General features: G+C 38.4%; 1 protein-coding gene across 6 annotated transcripts in view; it reads right to left on the bottom strand.

Annotated features, from left to right (window-relative positions):
* LOC119659472 (longitudinals lacking protein, isoforms H/M/V) overlaps nt 1-16,120 on the bottom strand; it is a 110,685-nt gene that overhangs the window by 10,201 nt on the left and 84,364 nt on the right. For all 6 annotated transcript variants that reach the window (XM_038067563.1, XM_038067562.1, XM_038067564.1 and 3 more), the window contains 2 exons: nt 3,326-3,973; nt 3,138-3,270 (listed from right to left, as the gene is read on the bottom strand). In XM_038067563.1, coding sequence (XP_037923491.1) covers nt 3,138-3,270; nt 3,326-3,973 — 781 coding nt within the window. The remainder of the gene's footprint in view (nt 1-3,137; nt 3,271-3,325; nt 3,974-16,120) is intronic.

The raw sequence follows: 16,120 nt of genomic DNA, 5'->3' as shown, positions 1-16,120 counted from the left end.
CATCATTTTTCCTACGTCCTTGTCATAGTCCTTGTCGAAATGTCGTGGGCAAGTTTGAGGCACTTGAACGGTCATTTTATCTATCCGAAATCAAAAAATTATATATCTTATTAATAAGTGTTCTGTTGGCTATATTTTCCCGATTGCGGATTTTATTATGTTGACAAAAAAAAGCTGTAATTTGACTTTTTTTAACTTATTAAAAAAAAATGCACCATTTTACAAAAAAAAGGCTGTAATTTCAATTTTTTCAATCTATTAAAGGCTGTAACAAGTCGCTTCAGGTATGAACGGTTTTGTTTGTTTCTTCTGTGAGTATATTTCAGTGTAGAACTATCCCATTTGTACGTAGCCCGTTATGTATACGCATTTGGCATATTTGACTACCCACTTTAGTGTGATAATTAGTTGCAGTAAATTTACACGGTAAAGTTAACTTTGAACTACTGTAACTTTGTTAGTAATAGTACGATTTTGATCAAACTTGGGGATATGCTTTATATTATATTTCATGCTACTACCAATTTTTATAGCTCTGGGATAAACTTAAGGGGGATTTTACTCAATTTCCCCAAAAATATGGTAATATGCTATTATTAACTTAATTTGAGCAGATATCGATATGGAGAGTATTTTGAGGCCTGGGCACCATATAGAGGCAGCTTCATGATTTTTTTCAGATTTTCCGGTTGGGTAGTTTCTGAGAATGGGTCCGTTAAAGAAATCATCAATTTCCACCCCTCCCACTCCCCGCCTTTTCAACAAATATCAAAACTAAGACCGGCTTCGAAAAGTACTAATCGAGACCTTTCATTTGATATCCCACATGACTATATTCAGTGAAAAAAAATGTTACACGGCCCATTTTACATATATGGGGACCCCTAAATCTCAACGTAGAAGGATATCACTCACTGCATGTTTGGGCGTTCACAGTTCTCACCTTCTCACCAAATTTCGTGTCAATTGGTATAGCCGCTTCTGAGAAAAGTGTTTGTGGCAAACAGACAGACAAACAAAAACAAAAAATGGAACAACTTTCAAAAACCAGCTCGGGAAGGCATAGCGAGATGTTAGCCGAACAACTGAAAAAACTGATTAAATTTAATAATAAATAATAAATATTTCTGGTAGAAGTAATACCTCAATGTCTAAAAAAGTTAACTTTCAGTGTAGTCGATTTCTTCTTCCTCATTAAGAAAAAGTTCTCTGTTGGCGACAGCGAGGAAAACTCTGTTGAATTCGGGCCCTTTTTTGCAGTGTTACTAGCCCTACGCTCGATGCGTTTCTCGTCTCTCAAATTAATCCCGAACACGTCTCTGACCTGCAAAATCGACCAAAAACCTTCGTTGAAAATCATTACTGCTAAGTGGGTAACAATTTCTACCACCCGAATGCAAATGCTTTGGAGCCAAAATCCAAATACAGCTCTTGAGAGATTCGTTGCGTACTGCCGAGTTCACAACCGAGAAACATCTCAGGCGGTCTGCAAAAGCTTTGGATGAGCAAACTTTCATAGAAATATGTTTAGACCAATCTAATAAACCAGGCGCCTCCACGGAAAGAACTGTCCATGTGGCATAACGCATCACCAAAGCATGTGACGGGTCCACCTAGGCAGTGCTCATTCCCCAGTAGAAGACCAAACTACTGGTCCAATAGTAAACTGACCAGCTTTCGATCAGCTTGCCACAGAGCTAGAAGAATGACTCAGAGGGCGGTAGGTAGAATCGATCAGGGACAAAACGAACACAAATATAATGAAGTCTGCAAAACCCAGAAGTTCACCAGCGAAACAAGAGGAAAAACTTTAAGGAGTTCTGCTCAGATTTGTATATGTCGCACTTCCTGATTTGAGGATAAATGTAAGGCAAGTTCCCAGTCAATTTTTAAACAAGTCGGGAAACCGGAAGCTGAACGCTCTCTCCCTTTTTGACACACCTTGCCTGGTGGAAGTACATAGAAAATAAGCACAGCAAATGTAATGTGCTAATCATGTTTGGTTAAGTTAGCATAAAAAAGTAGTTTAAAATCTTCTCGCGCCTTCCGTGTTGAGATTGATGTAATAAACACACAACAAATAAAGTAAATTACAGGAGTCGGGTTGTCTAAACAAATGTCACCCATTTAAATAAGATTTTTTTTAAAAGGGGGCGAACCGTGGTACCAGCACTCAGGCCTTTAGTGGGCCATTGTACTAACCCCTTTAGATAAACGCCGGGATTTGATAGGTAAGCTGGCACCCGACCTTCTTGGCCATCCCACCGTCTGGAAATAAGACAGATTTTTAACTAATCATAAACTATTATTAAAATAAATCATGTTTGGATGTAAGTCACTATGAGAAAATAAAAACCTAAACCTAAACCTCGGCCTCAAATCGGATGATTCACTTTTGTCCTGTTTTTCTTTCCAGTTTTACCTTCTGTCTATAGTCTCCTTGGCGGAATAGAAATCAATTGAAGTATCGGAAAGATAATGCCAACTTCAAGGTTGCTAATTGCATAAAGGAAGTCACGCATGTGCAAGCAGTTGTGGCAGAGTTTCTTACGGAAAGCTTTGACTTGAATGTACTAGTACAGGAGATCAAGAGATTGCCAGGCAAATTAAATTAAATGACCTTCTTTAGAAGAGGTTCTGGTCTGATATAGAAAATTATGAATATTCACCCGCAGTCACCCTTCTAACCCTATTTTCGCGCCGCCGTCGAGTTGTCAAGATTGATTGTGGACCATAATGAGACCTAGCCTTAATGACTTAGCTTCTATTTCTCACCCATCTTATCATTTCCTACTGTTACTTGAACACTTTGAAAAAATAGTGTTTACCGATATATATTACAGAATGCCGGACAATTTAAATAAATTGGTTGTACACGTTAACGACATCAAGTTCTGGCTTGTAAAATCACTTCCCTTCTTAATCACTTCTATGCTTAGAATGTTAGTTCTTGGAATATAATCGTTTGTGATAATTATCTGATTGGGTTAAATTATTTGCTGACATACCCAACAAATTAAGTATCTTCTACAGAGTACCAGTTTCCTAGTTACGACTTTTATCAGATGTTGTATTCTGGTTTCCGCCAACACTATATGGAGAATATCAAATAGGAATACTTTCACTTCAACACTTACTTGATAAATCTCTAGTATCAGTACTAGGGGTACAGGACATATCAACCTGTTCTGTAACAGGTGTTGCAGATGGAGCTGGCGGTTCTGGTGCAAAGTCTAAAAACCCCATAGGCACGCCCAATAAACCACCGTTCTGAAAATAAATGATTATACACGTTTGCATAAAAACTTTGAAAGAAAGTACTAACTATCCCCATCCCTAAACTGGCCATAGTCTTGGAGTCTTTGTCACGTGATACCACAATTTGTGTTAAGATGGTCCCACTCGTTTGGGCATTGCTGTTGACATCATTATTTGATATATCTTCTGTTTTTATAATCTTAGTAGGTTTAACAGAAGGCGAGCTACTATCATGGCTCCGATTATTCACAGATGTTCCAGATAAATTGGGCTGTTGATGTAAATTCTGCGTTTGTTGCTGTTGATGTGTGTTGTGGTGATGCTGCTGCGTAGGGTGTATATCAACGCTGGAAACTGTACCTACGGGGGCTGTTCCTATTGGTGATAAAGTCGATACAACTGAGATAGGGGAATTGAAGCCAACTGTAGAACTGGACGAATAAGCCTGCTGATTCGTCTCATTATTATGTGCGTTTATATCAGGTGATTTTGATCGCTTTCGCACTCTACTTTTTTTAATTGAAGTATTACTAGTTTGTTGTGTCACTGTACAAATTGCGTTCGATGCATTAATATTCGATTGAGATTGTTGTGCCTCCTCTGATTCTGATAAAGGGACTGTAATCAGTGCCGTTTCGGGAGCGGATTCTTCCAGTTGATCTGTAGTTTCGCATAATCCTTTGATTTTTAGCTGTTCAGCTGTCCTCAAAAGTCCCTGCAAAGAAAATAACAGAACAGAGAAATTATAACAAGTCGTCAACTGCAACTTAATATTTCAAAACCAGTTGCAACAAATTAAATATATCATAAGTTTTTATGAAATTCAGTGAATCGAAAGCTCTTCTCCAGGCCCGACTAACTCCACCAAAGCCTTAAAGTCTTCTGAGCACAAGGCTTAATGTATTACGAGATAATTGGATTGCCCAGGTATACTTCACGAATATTTTGTGTTAAAATTTTTTTCGTAGCTTTTTGCCTCTCATAAACCTTTTATTTTAAAACACTCCAACCATTTTCAATTGAGTTGATATCAGGAGGCTTGGGTGGCCAAGGAAGAGCGGTAATATTTTGACTGAGCAAAACCCTTCGACAGATTTCGCGACATGACAGGGCTCATTGCCTTGCGCAAAGATTGTAGAATTTATATTTATATAGGCACAAGACAATCGTTTTAGTCTTTTAAATGTTGTTGCTGATTTTTGCTACCTTCCACAAAGTGCAAAGACCCAGGACTTTTGTTCATTACCACTCCCCAAATCATCACTGAATATGGGTGATTAACAGTTATTTGAACATAGGAAGAAGGGTACTTTTCTCCTAATCGTCGCCCGCGTAACATCCGAGAAAAAAGTATTTTTTATGACTGCCCAATGCTGATTGATATTCTCATGTGGGTTAGTCAGTGTATCTGCGTCCGTTCAGCAAAATGGCTCTCCCACCGTCGAGCGGCATCTGCGAGAAGTGCCGGATGCAATACGCAAGCGAACGTAAGCGACCATCGGATGGTGATCTTTTTCGAGGTCGATATCAGCGCCTCTCCTGCTGTGCAAATCCAGGAGGCAACTCCTAAATCTACTGCTGATCGCAAAGTAGTCGATCTGATTGCTCGCTCGGTGTCGGTTAGCTGAAACTCAATTGATCTAATGACAGTCTCTGTGCCCGAACAATGTTTCACAAATGACGAGGCAGTGGAAGCTGCGGAATTCCACAAACCTTTCACCACTATCATTACGACCACCAAGATCGTGCTTCCTCATCACATGTCCTAGTAAGGTGTTGTTAGAACTCACGTTTGCATTCAGATTACCCATCACGATCACAATCTCACAGAAAACGTTCTTCTCCCTTATATTGTGCATAGCATTGCACAATTATGATGCTCTTTAAGCTGGAGCAGAAGTCTGTCAGAAACCGGCATCCAGGTCAAGAGAGTGCGCCTTGCAGTAGCCATCAGGAACAACCCGACACCGGGTTCGCGTCTGCTACCACTCGATTTTCGAGAGTACAAAAGCACATTGCCACAAAAGGGAGAGGAATACTTTCCAGAGACCCACCATCTTACTTCGCTTAGGCCCAAAATGTTCAGCTTATGCCGTTGTAACTCTCGTAGCGTGTCCGGATAGCTTAGTGGTTAGAGCACAAGGCTGTCGTGCGGAAGGTCGCAGTTCAAATCTCACTGGTGGCAGTGGATTCGTATCGTGATTTGACGTCGGATACCAGTCCATTCAGCTGTGAATGAGTACCTGAGCCAAATCAGGGTAATAATCTCGGGCGAGCGCAAAGTTGACCACAATGCCTCCTACAATGTACTGTAGTGCACCGTTACGGTCTTGAATGAAGCGCTCTAACACACTTCAAGACCCTGATGCAATATGAATTGTTGCGCCAACGATTATTATTATTATTATAAAAGTCGTAGCCGTGAAGTCAATCCCTATCCGAGCCTTCATTGCCGTTTCGGTAGTAATAAAGTTTTAAAATTTGCAGGTTGTTAGCCCACAAATTTCCATCCTTTTCAGTCGTCTCTTACGACAACCAGGGAAGGCGACTTTCAGTGTATTCTTAAACAAACAAACATTACCTATTACCATGTACTGAAGCATACATATATATTTAATCTAATTATACATATATCTAAATTGGCCTAACACATCACCACGCATTTTCGCTTCACTCAGTGCACAAAAGCATAAATATATGTAATGTAAATTAAATTCTGCTGGTATTAAGGCAACCCTATGCCCATCTTATTGGACATTACCCGCATACTTCATAGGACATGCATATATGCGTCCATCTCCATTAATTGATACTGATATACGAATTCCTTAAATTAACTAACTAAGCTAAACAAATCGCGCGTACATAGCTAAAAATTCAATTGTGCTCTCTTTTTTAAACAACAATTTATACAAATAATTTCATGCCACTGTAAAGCTGATAATACACTATTAGTAAGTTTATTTGAGCAAATATCGGAATGGGACATATTTTTAGGCCTAGATTTCATACAAGCGCTCGGCCCTGATTTTTGGATTAGGTAGTTTTCAAAATGAATTCTGCCTCACTTTAAATGTGCACATTTTGGCTCCTTACTCGCGCATTATGTAATTTGCGTCAAATATGAAAGCTGCTTGTGAGAGTACTAATCGAGTCCTTTCACATGATACCCCACACGGATACATCAGATGAAAAAATTTACACTCTCCACCTTTGCATATATTGGGAGCCCCCTTTAAAGTCCACCTAAATTTATGTCACTCACTATATGCGTGGGATTAAATAGTTCCCATATGCCTGTCAAGTTTCGGTGTAGCCGTTTTGGAGAAAAGCGCGTGTGACAGACACATAGACAAACAGTGATTTTAACTCTTAACTGGTGTCGATATTTTTAGCTACGTAATCGGTGTCGTTTAGAAAAAAGCAAATAAATTACTATTTATTTGAAATTTGAAATTTATAATACTTTATATATAAAAATTGTGGAGAAAATCTGCATATTTTTTTTTAAAAAAAAAACCCTTATTAAGGTTCTGTGTAAACATAAAACCTTATTAAAATCGATTCAGTGTTTGCGTGTCTGTCGCATCCGATTTACTCGAAAACAGCTAAAGATAGAAATACCTCCTTTTGGATTCAAATTTTTCCATGACGCCCACACTTACATTTTCACTGACGTAAAGGTTTCGACATATTTCGTTTGCTCTAAAAAGTTGCATTTCATAGGTTCTTCTAAATTAGAAACTTTTTACAAAACTAACCATATGCATCGATTCTTGTCTCAAAAATACCCTAAAGCATCTGCACTGTTTTTTCCCTTTTCCCCAGAGCTAATTGTACTGTAAAAGTTATCCACATGAGTAATTATGTTGCTGATTTTGACGAAGAGCACCCGCATTAAGTAAAATAGGTGGGATATTTGCATACTCTTCTTTGTCACAGAGATCTTCTTCTTTTTCTTCAGCCACTAAAAACCATTTCGAAAGCTTAATGTCAAGAAGCAGACTAGATTCCGTTTTAAATGCTCCTAGGTTAACCACCTCAGCAACATGGTTGCAAGAAATCCTTATGCAACTCCAATATAAATGTGATCTGTTTCATCTGCCCACTGTTAAACATATAGTTTCTCATTTGGCAGTTCGTCATTGTAAATGCCTGAAACTTTATTTTTTTAACAATTTAACAACTGCATATAAACTGTAAACCCTAAAAGTAGTTTGCTTGACATTGAAAAAGTACTTGATTTCTCGTTAACATTTTTCACCGGACCACTTTCAAGCTCTTGCCTGACGACTTACATTACGCTGTACTTCACGGTTCCGTTGTCTCGGACTAACGCCAGAGGAAAGAGTATTGCACATCAATATCAGACTATTCAAAATATTTGTTGTCCGATCGAAAGATAGATCTCCCACGCCGCATGACAGCCGCATAAAAAAAACGTCCCCGCGAGTAGACGTGAAGTCAAGTAATGGTATTATGATGATTTTTCGTAAAAAAGTATATAATTACGGTGAAGAGAAATTCAAATGTCAGGATTACCGTTCACTACCCACTAGGGGTGGCATTGCCACAAATGCAATTGCATCAAACTTCAATCATCTCATCTTCGCAATTAATAAATAATTCGTTAAGCCAGGAAGCCAGACTAAAACGAGAGCAGCTCACTCTCCGAAAATCACGGAATTGAAAAGTGAGTTTCACGTGGCGTTTCAACATAAAGAGCTTCAACTTCTTCAACCTTGAAAAACTAGCACTAAATTAAGCATATAGTTATTATTTATATCTCCGATACGATTACCCGCTAGAACGCAAGGAATGGCGTTTCGGAACATAAAAAAGAAATATATCTAGTGAATCGCCCCCTGGTCTAAATTATGAGCTACATTGTTAATCTATATCGTGGAAACTTTCATATTTCAAAGTTACTAAGTTGATTCAATTCATGCAAGATGAACAACCCAACACAAGAAAGGCCCTAAGTAATGACCTAGCAATTAGCAAAATACTACAAGAATCACCTAAGGTGAAGTTTGCTCACCTTGCTCAAAGAAACAATAGAATTATGCGCCACCGATACATTCCTACTGTCTGGAAAGTATCACAGGTTAAAGTAATTGCGGATCAAGACAAGAATCTGAACGACTATGACGCCATACTGACTGCAAGTTCCCTCTACAGCTTAACGAGCACAACCATTGTGCAGTGCTACGCACCAATGGATTTCCGATATAATGGAGAAGGATGCTTCTATTAGCAACTATACGCATACCAGGACAGGTTTTCTAAAGGTGATATTGCGATCAGGATCGACGATCTGAATGAATGATGGGGAGCTCTGACAACATTTTACTCGGACATGTGCTGGGTAAATACGCCCTTGGAGACCGTACCGATAATGGTGGAGGGTTTGTGGATCTCTGCAACTTCCACCGCTTGAGCACAGATCCTGCCATAAGGTCAGTTGAGTTTCAACTGACCGACACCGGACGAGCAATCAATGTAATGTACGTAACAGGCATTAACATCGGCTCTGCTTGCGTGTTTCGTCCGCCGCTTCTCGCATTGGATCTCGATTGGAGAGCTGCTACCCCCTAAATTCAACATCAACTGCTTATATGATCCAGCTCTCGCTCAACAATAGGAGCGCTATCTTGCTCATCGGACGGTTCTGAATAACCTACCTCATAATGTCGATGAGCATACTCTTTTCTTTCTTTTTGCTGCTATACGGGTTGTCGGCCAGGTCCCTAAGAGGCGTCACAAATTCAGACTGACTGCATTGATTCTGGAAGTGCATTGATGAATAGAAGGGAATGAAGGCTTTATTGACCGCTGCGTAACCGTAACATGTGCATACAGACCAAAGCGCTTGAAGCGTACTCGTCTTGAGTGCGGTAATTGGAGGGGTATCTGCGTGCTCCGTGCCGTCGTAAAGATAGTCGGTAAAATAATCTAAGTATAATCTTAAGGTGTTTCTAGTGATTAAATTATTTGAAATAATTAAGACTTGTTTTTGTTTTGTTCCCTTCATCAGTGATACAGGTCCTTGCATTTCAAAATAATTCAACGAGCAAGCTGGTTTCCGCTCTGAATTTTCCTGCATTGATTCTTCGACGGTAAAAAATACACTTCTACGTTAAATACCTCTATTTATCATTCAAATATACCAGGAATTGCACTTGCCGTGAAGTCAAATAGTTTTCGAAACATTCTCTAACTGTCAAGGCATTATTACGAATCGTACAGAAGTGAGGTTTCTTAATTGCAAGGTGTCATGTTCATTTCGGTCGTCGCAATTGACATGAAGTTGTGAAGACCACAAGCTGTAGGGATAACCTTCTCTACGTCGTCAGGATTCAGTTGTATTTTTCCCTAAAATATCCTGAGCATTTGGCATAATATGTAAAACACACTTTCTAAAACTTGTGGAGGAGGGCTATATCTATAATTATAGTTTTTTTTTCTCATCGCCGCTAAATTGCGAGCCATATATGTTACAATTTGAGAGGAAATTCCTCGTCTCCAATGATAATATATGGTACTTCCCGATTTATGCCTGGCAATACTTTACATGAAGGTGAAGTTAAACTACTTTCTTACAGTTTTCTTTATAAATAAATAAATTTATATATTCTCTTTCCAAGATCTCCAATATCCACTGTTATGAATTATAATTAGAATCTATGAGTGCTAGCAACACTGATAAAAAGTACGATTTCTACCAAGCTTGGTAGGATCATGCTCAGTGTTATAGCCTACATTTCTTGATGATGATGAATATATAATATGTAATATACTATTGTTATTAACTTTATTTGAACAGATATCGATATGGAGGGCATTTCGGAGCCTAGGCTCCGTATAGTGGCAGCATCTTGATTTTTTTCAGAGTTTTCGGTTTGGTAGTCTCTATCACATACATTTTTCTCAGAAACTGTTGTACCGATTGACATAATTTGGCGGTAGGATGAGAACTGCGAACGCCCACGCATTCAGTGAGCTACATCGTTACATGCAAAAGGAGGGTGAATTTTTTCTGACATTTTGTGCACAAAGGAAGAAAGCCGGCGACTGAAAAGTGGTCTTTTGTGGCATGGATCCGTTCTCAGAACCTAGCCAACCGAAAAATCTGAAAAAAAGTCACGAAGCTGCCACTGTACGCTGCCTAGGCACCGAAATATCCTCCATATCGACATTTGTTCAAACAAACTTAATAATAGAATATTACTATAATTTTTAAGGGTTTATGTAAAACAAAATCCTACTAAAATCTAAAACCGCTACACCGACTAACAATTTGTTGGACATGTGGGAATTATGAAGTTTACGTGGCGTTTAAAGGGGGGCTTCCATACAGTCAAAGGGGGATGTGTTTTTTACCGAATATAATCATGTGGGGAATCAAATCAAAGGTTTCGATTAGTATTTTCCGAACTGATGCTAGTTTTAACGTACACACTTAAAGGGGCACAGGACTTATTTTCGGAAACTGCCCAACCCAGAAATTTACAGGTACAGGTATAAATATAAAAAGGTGGAAAACCAATCAATTGTCTAAACTTATTTGCTGTTTGGAATAAAAAGGATAATCCAGTCTAGAGTAAGCACTAAAAGTCTTTCAAGCTATACTCAGTTATATTTTGTTGTAAGTATTGGGCTGTTTGTGTGTTCATTGATTTTTTTAAATGGATCGTATGATGGGAGATCGCTTTAACGTTCAACGTCATGCTCGCACTAAAAAACGAGTATATCATGGGAATCGATATTTATCAGAGAAGAAAAAGGACTTCGCATCAACATCAGCAAAGAAACTTTTAACAAGCATGAACATGGATGTTCCGATTGCGACAAGTTTTGTATATTGTATATTGGATTTTGCTGGAGTTTTCTCCGGTACTTCTGCAAATTATAAAATATACGTGGTAGTAAAAAAGGAATGCGTAGGACATGTCGAGAAAAGAATGGGAAAGCGACTTAGAAATGCAAAGAAGAATCACAAAGGCATTGGTGGAAAAGGGGCTGGTAAACTAACTGATAAGGTTATTAACGACCCCACTACCTTTTTTTGTCTAGCTATTCGATAGCACGCAAATTCGATATAAGGAATGAAGCAAGGCATTTGGGCAACTTTGTTCCATAAATGTTCTACAGACGAAAATCCTCAGCATCAAAATTGTCCAGCAGGCGAGGACAGTTGGTGCAAACGGCGCAAAGCGGAAGCTAAAGGAGAACTGGATAGTTTCTACCACGAGAAGGCACCTTTGACTGACAAAGTTCAAACAGTCATCAAACCAATCTACGAAGGTTTGTCACGAGATGATCTCTTGAACAGATGCTCAGGAGCAGAGACCCAGAATAACAATGAGTCTTTAAATACATTGATCTGGAATTTCGTTCCTAAACACCTTCATTCTGGGGCCAAGGTCGTAGAAATAGCCACTTTTCTGGCTGTAATTATTTTCAATGAAAGATTCAATGGCATTCTCAAAATCCTAGTGACAATGGGTTGTCAAGTTGGTCCCATATGTGAGGTTTATATCGACCGCTGTAATGAAGCGCGAATTTGGCGAACGACGATCGGCTGACCTCGCTAAAAGAGCCAGAATTAAAACCAGAGAGCAACGATCGGCCTTATAAGACTTTTTTGAAGAAACGGAGGGTGCTCTCTATGGACCAGGTATAGCAGATTAATAGTGAGTTAAAATTTTCCTGTTGATAATCACATTTAAATTTTCAAATGCGTTTTTCTCGAAACTGCATCTTGAAAATCGGCTGCCACCATAGCTCAAAATCTATCCAACCAAATTCTTTGAAATTTTCACGTCATCTTTAATACATGTTTTTACTGTCCGCAAACTAGGATAATTGCAATCGGATGGGTAGTTTTTTTTTATTCATAAAAAAAGCCGTAAAAAAACACCAAAATCCAAAAAATTAACTTTAAAAGCCCACCAAAAATTTACCTTCCAATATTTTCTAATTATTCTAGTTTGCGGACCGTGGAATATTGTCCACATTAAAATGCCGTTTAGTTTTTTTTCCTCAGATGAACACAGCGCCCTCCAGCGTGGCAGCAGAAAAACACCTTTTTTTAGAGGTGGGTGGATAAAGTGACACGTATTCCAAAAACTAACTACGATATCTAGCTAAAAAATTTATCACATATACTCGAGATATCAATAAATATTTGGTGAAAAAATCACGTTACTATCTTTATCCAGCCCTTCAAAATAATTTTTCAAAAAAGGACAAAAAAACGGCCTTCACATGGGATGACCCCCTTAAAATAGATTCAATGTCTGTCTGTCTGTTACCTCCGATTTGCTTGAACACGGCTGAACCGATTGTCGCGAATTTGATGAAGTGTACCGTGCTGCTCCCTATATATGTATATGCAAAAGGTGAGTGTAAACATTTTTTTCACAGAATATTCTCATGTGGGAGGCTCGATTATTACTTTTTGAAACTGATCTTGTTTTTGACACTGAATGGAATTTAGAGGAGTGAGGGCTCAAAATGTATGCAGAGAAAGTAAAACATGTCTCTTTCCCAGAATCTATCCGACCGAAAAATCTACTGATGCATCTATATGAAATCTAGGCCTCAAAATACATCCCACTCCGATATCTGGACAAATAAAGCTAGTAAAAGTATATAAGTATATTTTAGAAATTTACCCTTACCCCGAACTAATATTAACAAAGTTATAGAAGATCAAAGCTTGGAATTTCGCGTAAATTCATTGCATTTTAAGGCATGTGTGATGTTATTATTATATAAAGTGAATTGGTGTGAACGTAAGGGGGAGTCAATGGATACATTTTAGTTTTAATTTTTGTTTTTTTTTAGTTATTTATGTATCAGTTTCAATTACTTTATACCAACATAAATATGTGCTAATGAAATTTGCGGGTAATGTCTAATACTTTGGACATGTGATTACCACCGAATACCACCAGTATTTAATTTACGTACAAATATGTACGCTTTTATCCACGGAGTAAAGGAATATTTTGCAGTCTTAGCCATCCACAAATAGAAAAACGTACAGAGAGAGTTTCCCACAGATGAACATAAAACCCTTATACCTGAAGCACGCAGCTTCTGGTGTATCGACTTGTTAGTAATTGACTGCAGAGCCCTCTTTATGTTCGTCCTAGAATCATATCACGCGGTAATATAGGTTATTATATGAAGCATGTATCTATCAAGTTTGGTGAAAATCGCACTATTACATTTTTAGTCTTTGAATGTCAGTACCACGCGAAAGTGAATATTTTGACATAATATACTACGTACTAATGGGGCAAATGTCCACTCAAATATTTTTATATAACTCGATTCTAATAAGGTTTCGCTTCACCCAAGACCTTAATAAAATGTGGGTCCCATACATTTTTTTTCAAAGTTCTAAGCTATTATTCGCTGGACTTCCAGAGAAAAATATTATTTCCAATTTAGATCACCAATGTTGTGGAGGGGCCCTTCAAATCGCGAAAATGGCTGGTATTTTTGTATAACTCTTTTACTTCATTACGGTAATATGAAAGCACCTTACTTACTGACAGTAAAAAAAAACCTGTGAAAGCGTTTGACCGTGTGCCGCACGAACTCATCTGGTATGCTTTACGATAACACTTAGTGCCAGAAGAACTCGTGTGCTGGGTTCAATTGCTCTATCATGATCCGAAAAGTACAGTTCGAAGTGTCGCGGGTGTATCAAAATCGCTTTGTGCCTGTTGGTTTTCATCAAGGAAGCGCCCTCACACCACTCCCCTTCGTACTTCTTATGAACAATATTATACGGAACATCCAACGTCCAACGCCCAATACACTGCTTTATGCAGATTATGTTTTTCTAACGTCTAATAGCAGAAATGATCTCGAGCAACTTGTCCTAAAATGAAACGATCGCCTCATGCAACACGGTCTCAGATTGAATTTAAACAAAACTGAATTATTGACAACCGATCCCCATGAAACAGGCACAATCACACAGCGGCAGTGATCTGTCCAGAACTGAGCGATTTAAATACCTCGGGTCAACGCTATCAGCCAATGGAGAACTGCGTTATGAAATTGGCTCACGCATTAACGCAACCTGGACAAAGTCGCCTTCCACAACTGTTGCTCTTTGTGATCGACGTAGCAACGAGCGTCTCAAATCGAAAATTTACCGCAATGTTGTCCGTCGTGTCGCTCTCTATGGTTCTGAGTGTTGATCGACTATAAAAGACAATGAACGACGTCTTGCGGTAATGGAGACGAAGATGTTGCGTTGGACTAGTGGCGTTACACATTTTGATCACATCCGAAATGAGGATATCCGCGATCGATATGGAGTTGCACTGTGGAAAAATTGCGAGAAGCGGCTTCGATGGTATGGTCACGCAATTCGCGATAACAAGAATTCACTTGCCAAGATTGGTATGAACATCGAGGTCGATGGTAAGCGACCAAAAGGCTGGGAATTTGAAAGCCTCGCGATTGCATCCAGATCAGCCATTCGATAGAACCAAATGGTGAAAACGATAAAGATGAGCTCGTTGAAGAAAAAGAAAAAGTAAAAAAACCCGTGAAGCAGGGGGAAGTCGAGCTAAAGAACATTGTTACATAAAAAAAGATTGCCCGGTCTGAAATGAATTTACTTCTGGAAAAATTAATGTGAAACATAAATCCACACATCTTTAGTGGATCCGCAAAATAGAATTCTACCACCATTATAAATTAAGTTGCGCCTAGTAAAACTTCCGTCAAATAAATGCTGCTTTCGAATATTTGCAAAAAATTATTCTACGTGTTCCACACAAAAAAAAAATATATACAATTTTTGTATGTCCACAAAAACTTTTATCTATAATACTATGGAAAAATTATGAAAAAATAGTGCTGGTTTACTAAAACGCAACTTTTTTCCTGAAAACTTGGGCCCTGGCAGTAGCAACTAGGGCGGGCGTCCTCACCAAGAACTTCAAATTATTTACTATATATCATATATCTTTTTGTGTTCGAATGGGTCATGTGATTAAAGCGCTGAGCTGTCGTAGTAGTAGAGGGAATTGTTATCGTGATTGGATATCGGATATCAGTCAACTCAGCCGCGAATGAGTACCTGAGTCAAATCTTGGTAGTAACCTCGAGCGCACTCAATGCTGAACACATTGCCTCCCACAGTGTACTGTAGTGTACCGTTACGATCTTGAATGAAGTGCTCAATATATTTTTGAAATATTTTCCCCGTATTGAATGGACTAAAATCTATATAAAAAAAATACAGATTTTACCATATAATTTATACTCTTGGTGTTTTTTAAATAACGATCGATTTTATATTTTCTTCTCTTCTGAATTTTTCTTATTAAATTCATTAACTCATAGATCACTTTTTTTTCAAACTCCAGTCTTGGCGTTTATCTGACAATTATATGAAATCGGTTAATTGGACAATATTGCATTTCTCCTAATTCGGCTAAAAGTAAAACATTTCCCAAACCACAATTAATTGTATCTAGGTGAGTTCTACTGTATGAATCCAAAAAAAATCAACCATAATTATAAAAAATAGTGAAAAAGCTTCATGTCATATAATCACGGGGGAACAACAGAAGAAACTTCAGTAGCACCGCATACTTGAAACCAACTAGCCATTTAACTCTGAATGGAAGCAACCGCAGTTACTAGCTGGCTTATGTTAATAATTCCAGACAGAAAGAATGGAGCGTCTAAAGTATCCCCTCTTTCCCAAGCGAAACCAACTTCTTAATCAATCTTTAACACTTGCAGGCAACCCATAGGAATGAAAATCATATGTTAAGAGCAGTAGTGATCAATGCGTCGTCGTGATTTTGTGTTAGGATTA

Source organism: Hermetia illucens, chromosome 6 (assembly GCF_905115235.1).
Source record: "Hermetia illucens chromosome 6, iHerIll2.2.curated.20191125, whole genome shotgun sequence".
In the NCBI taxonomy this organism is placed as follows: domain Eukaryota; kingdom Metazoa; phylum Arthropoda; class Insecta; order Diptera; family Stratiomyidae; genus Hermetia; species Hermetia illucens.
The sequence above is the reverse complement of the archived record's forward strand: the minus strand, read 5'-3'. Positions and strand labels throughout refer to the sequence as shown.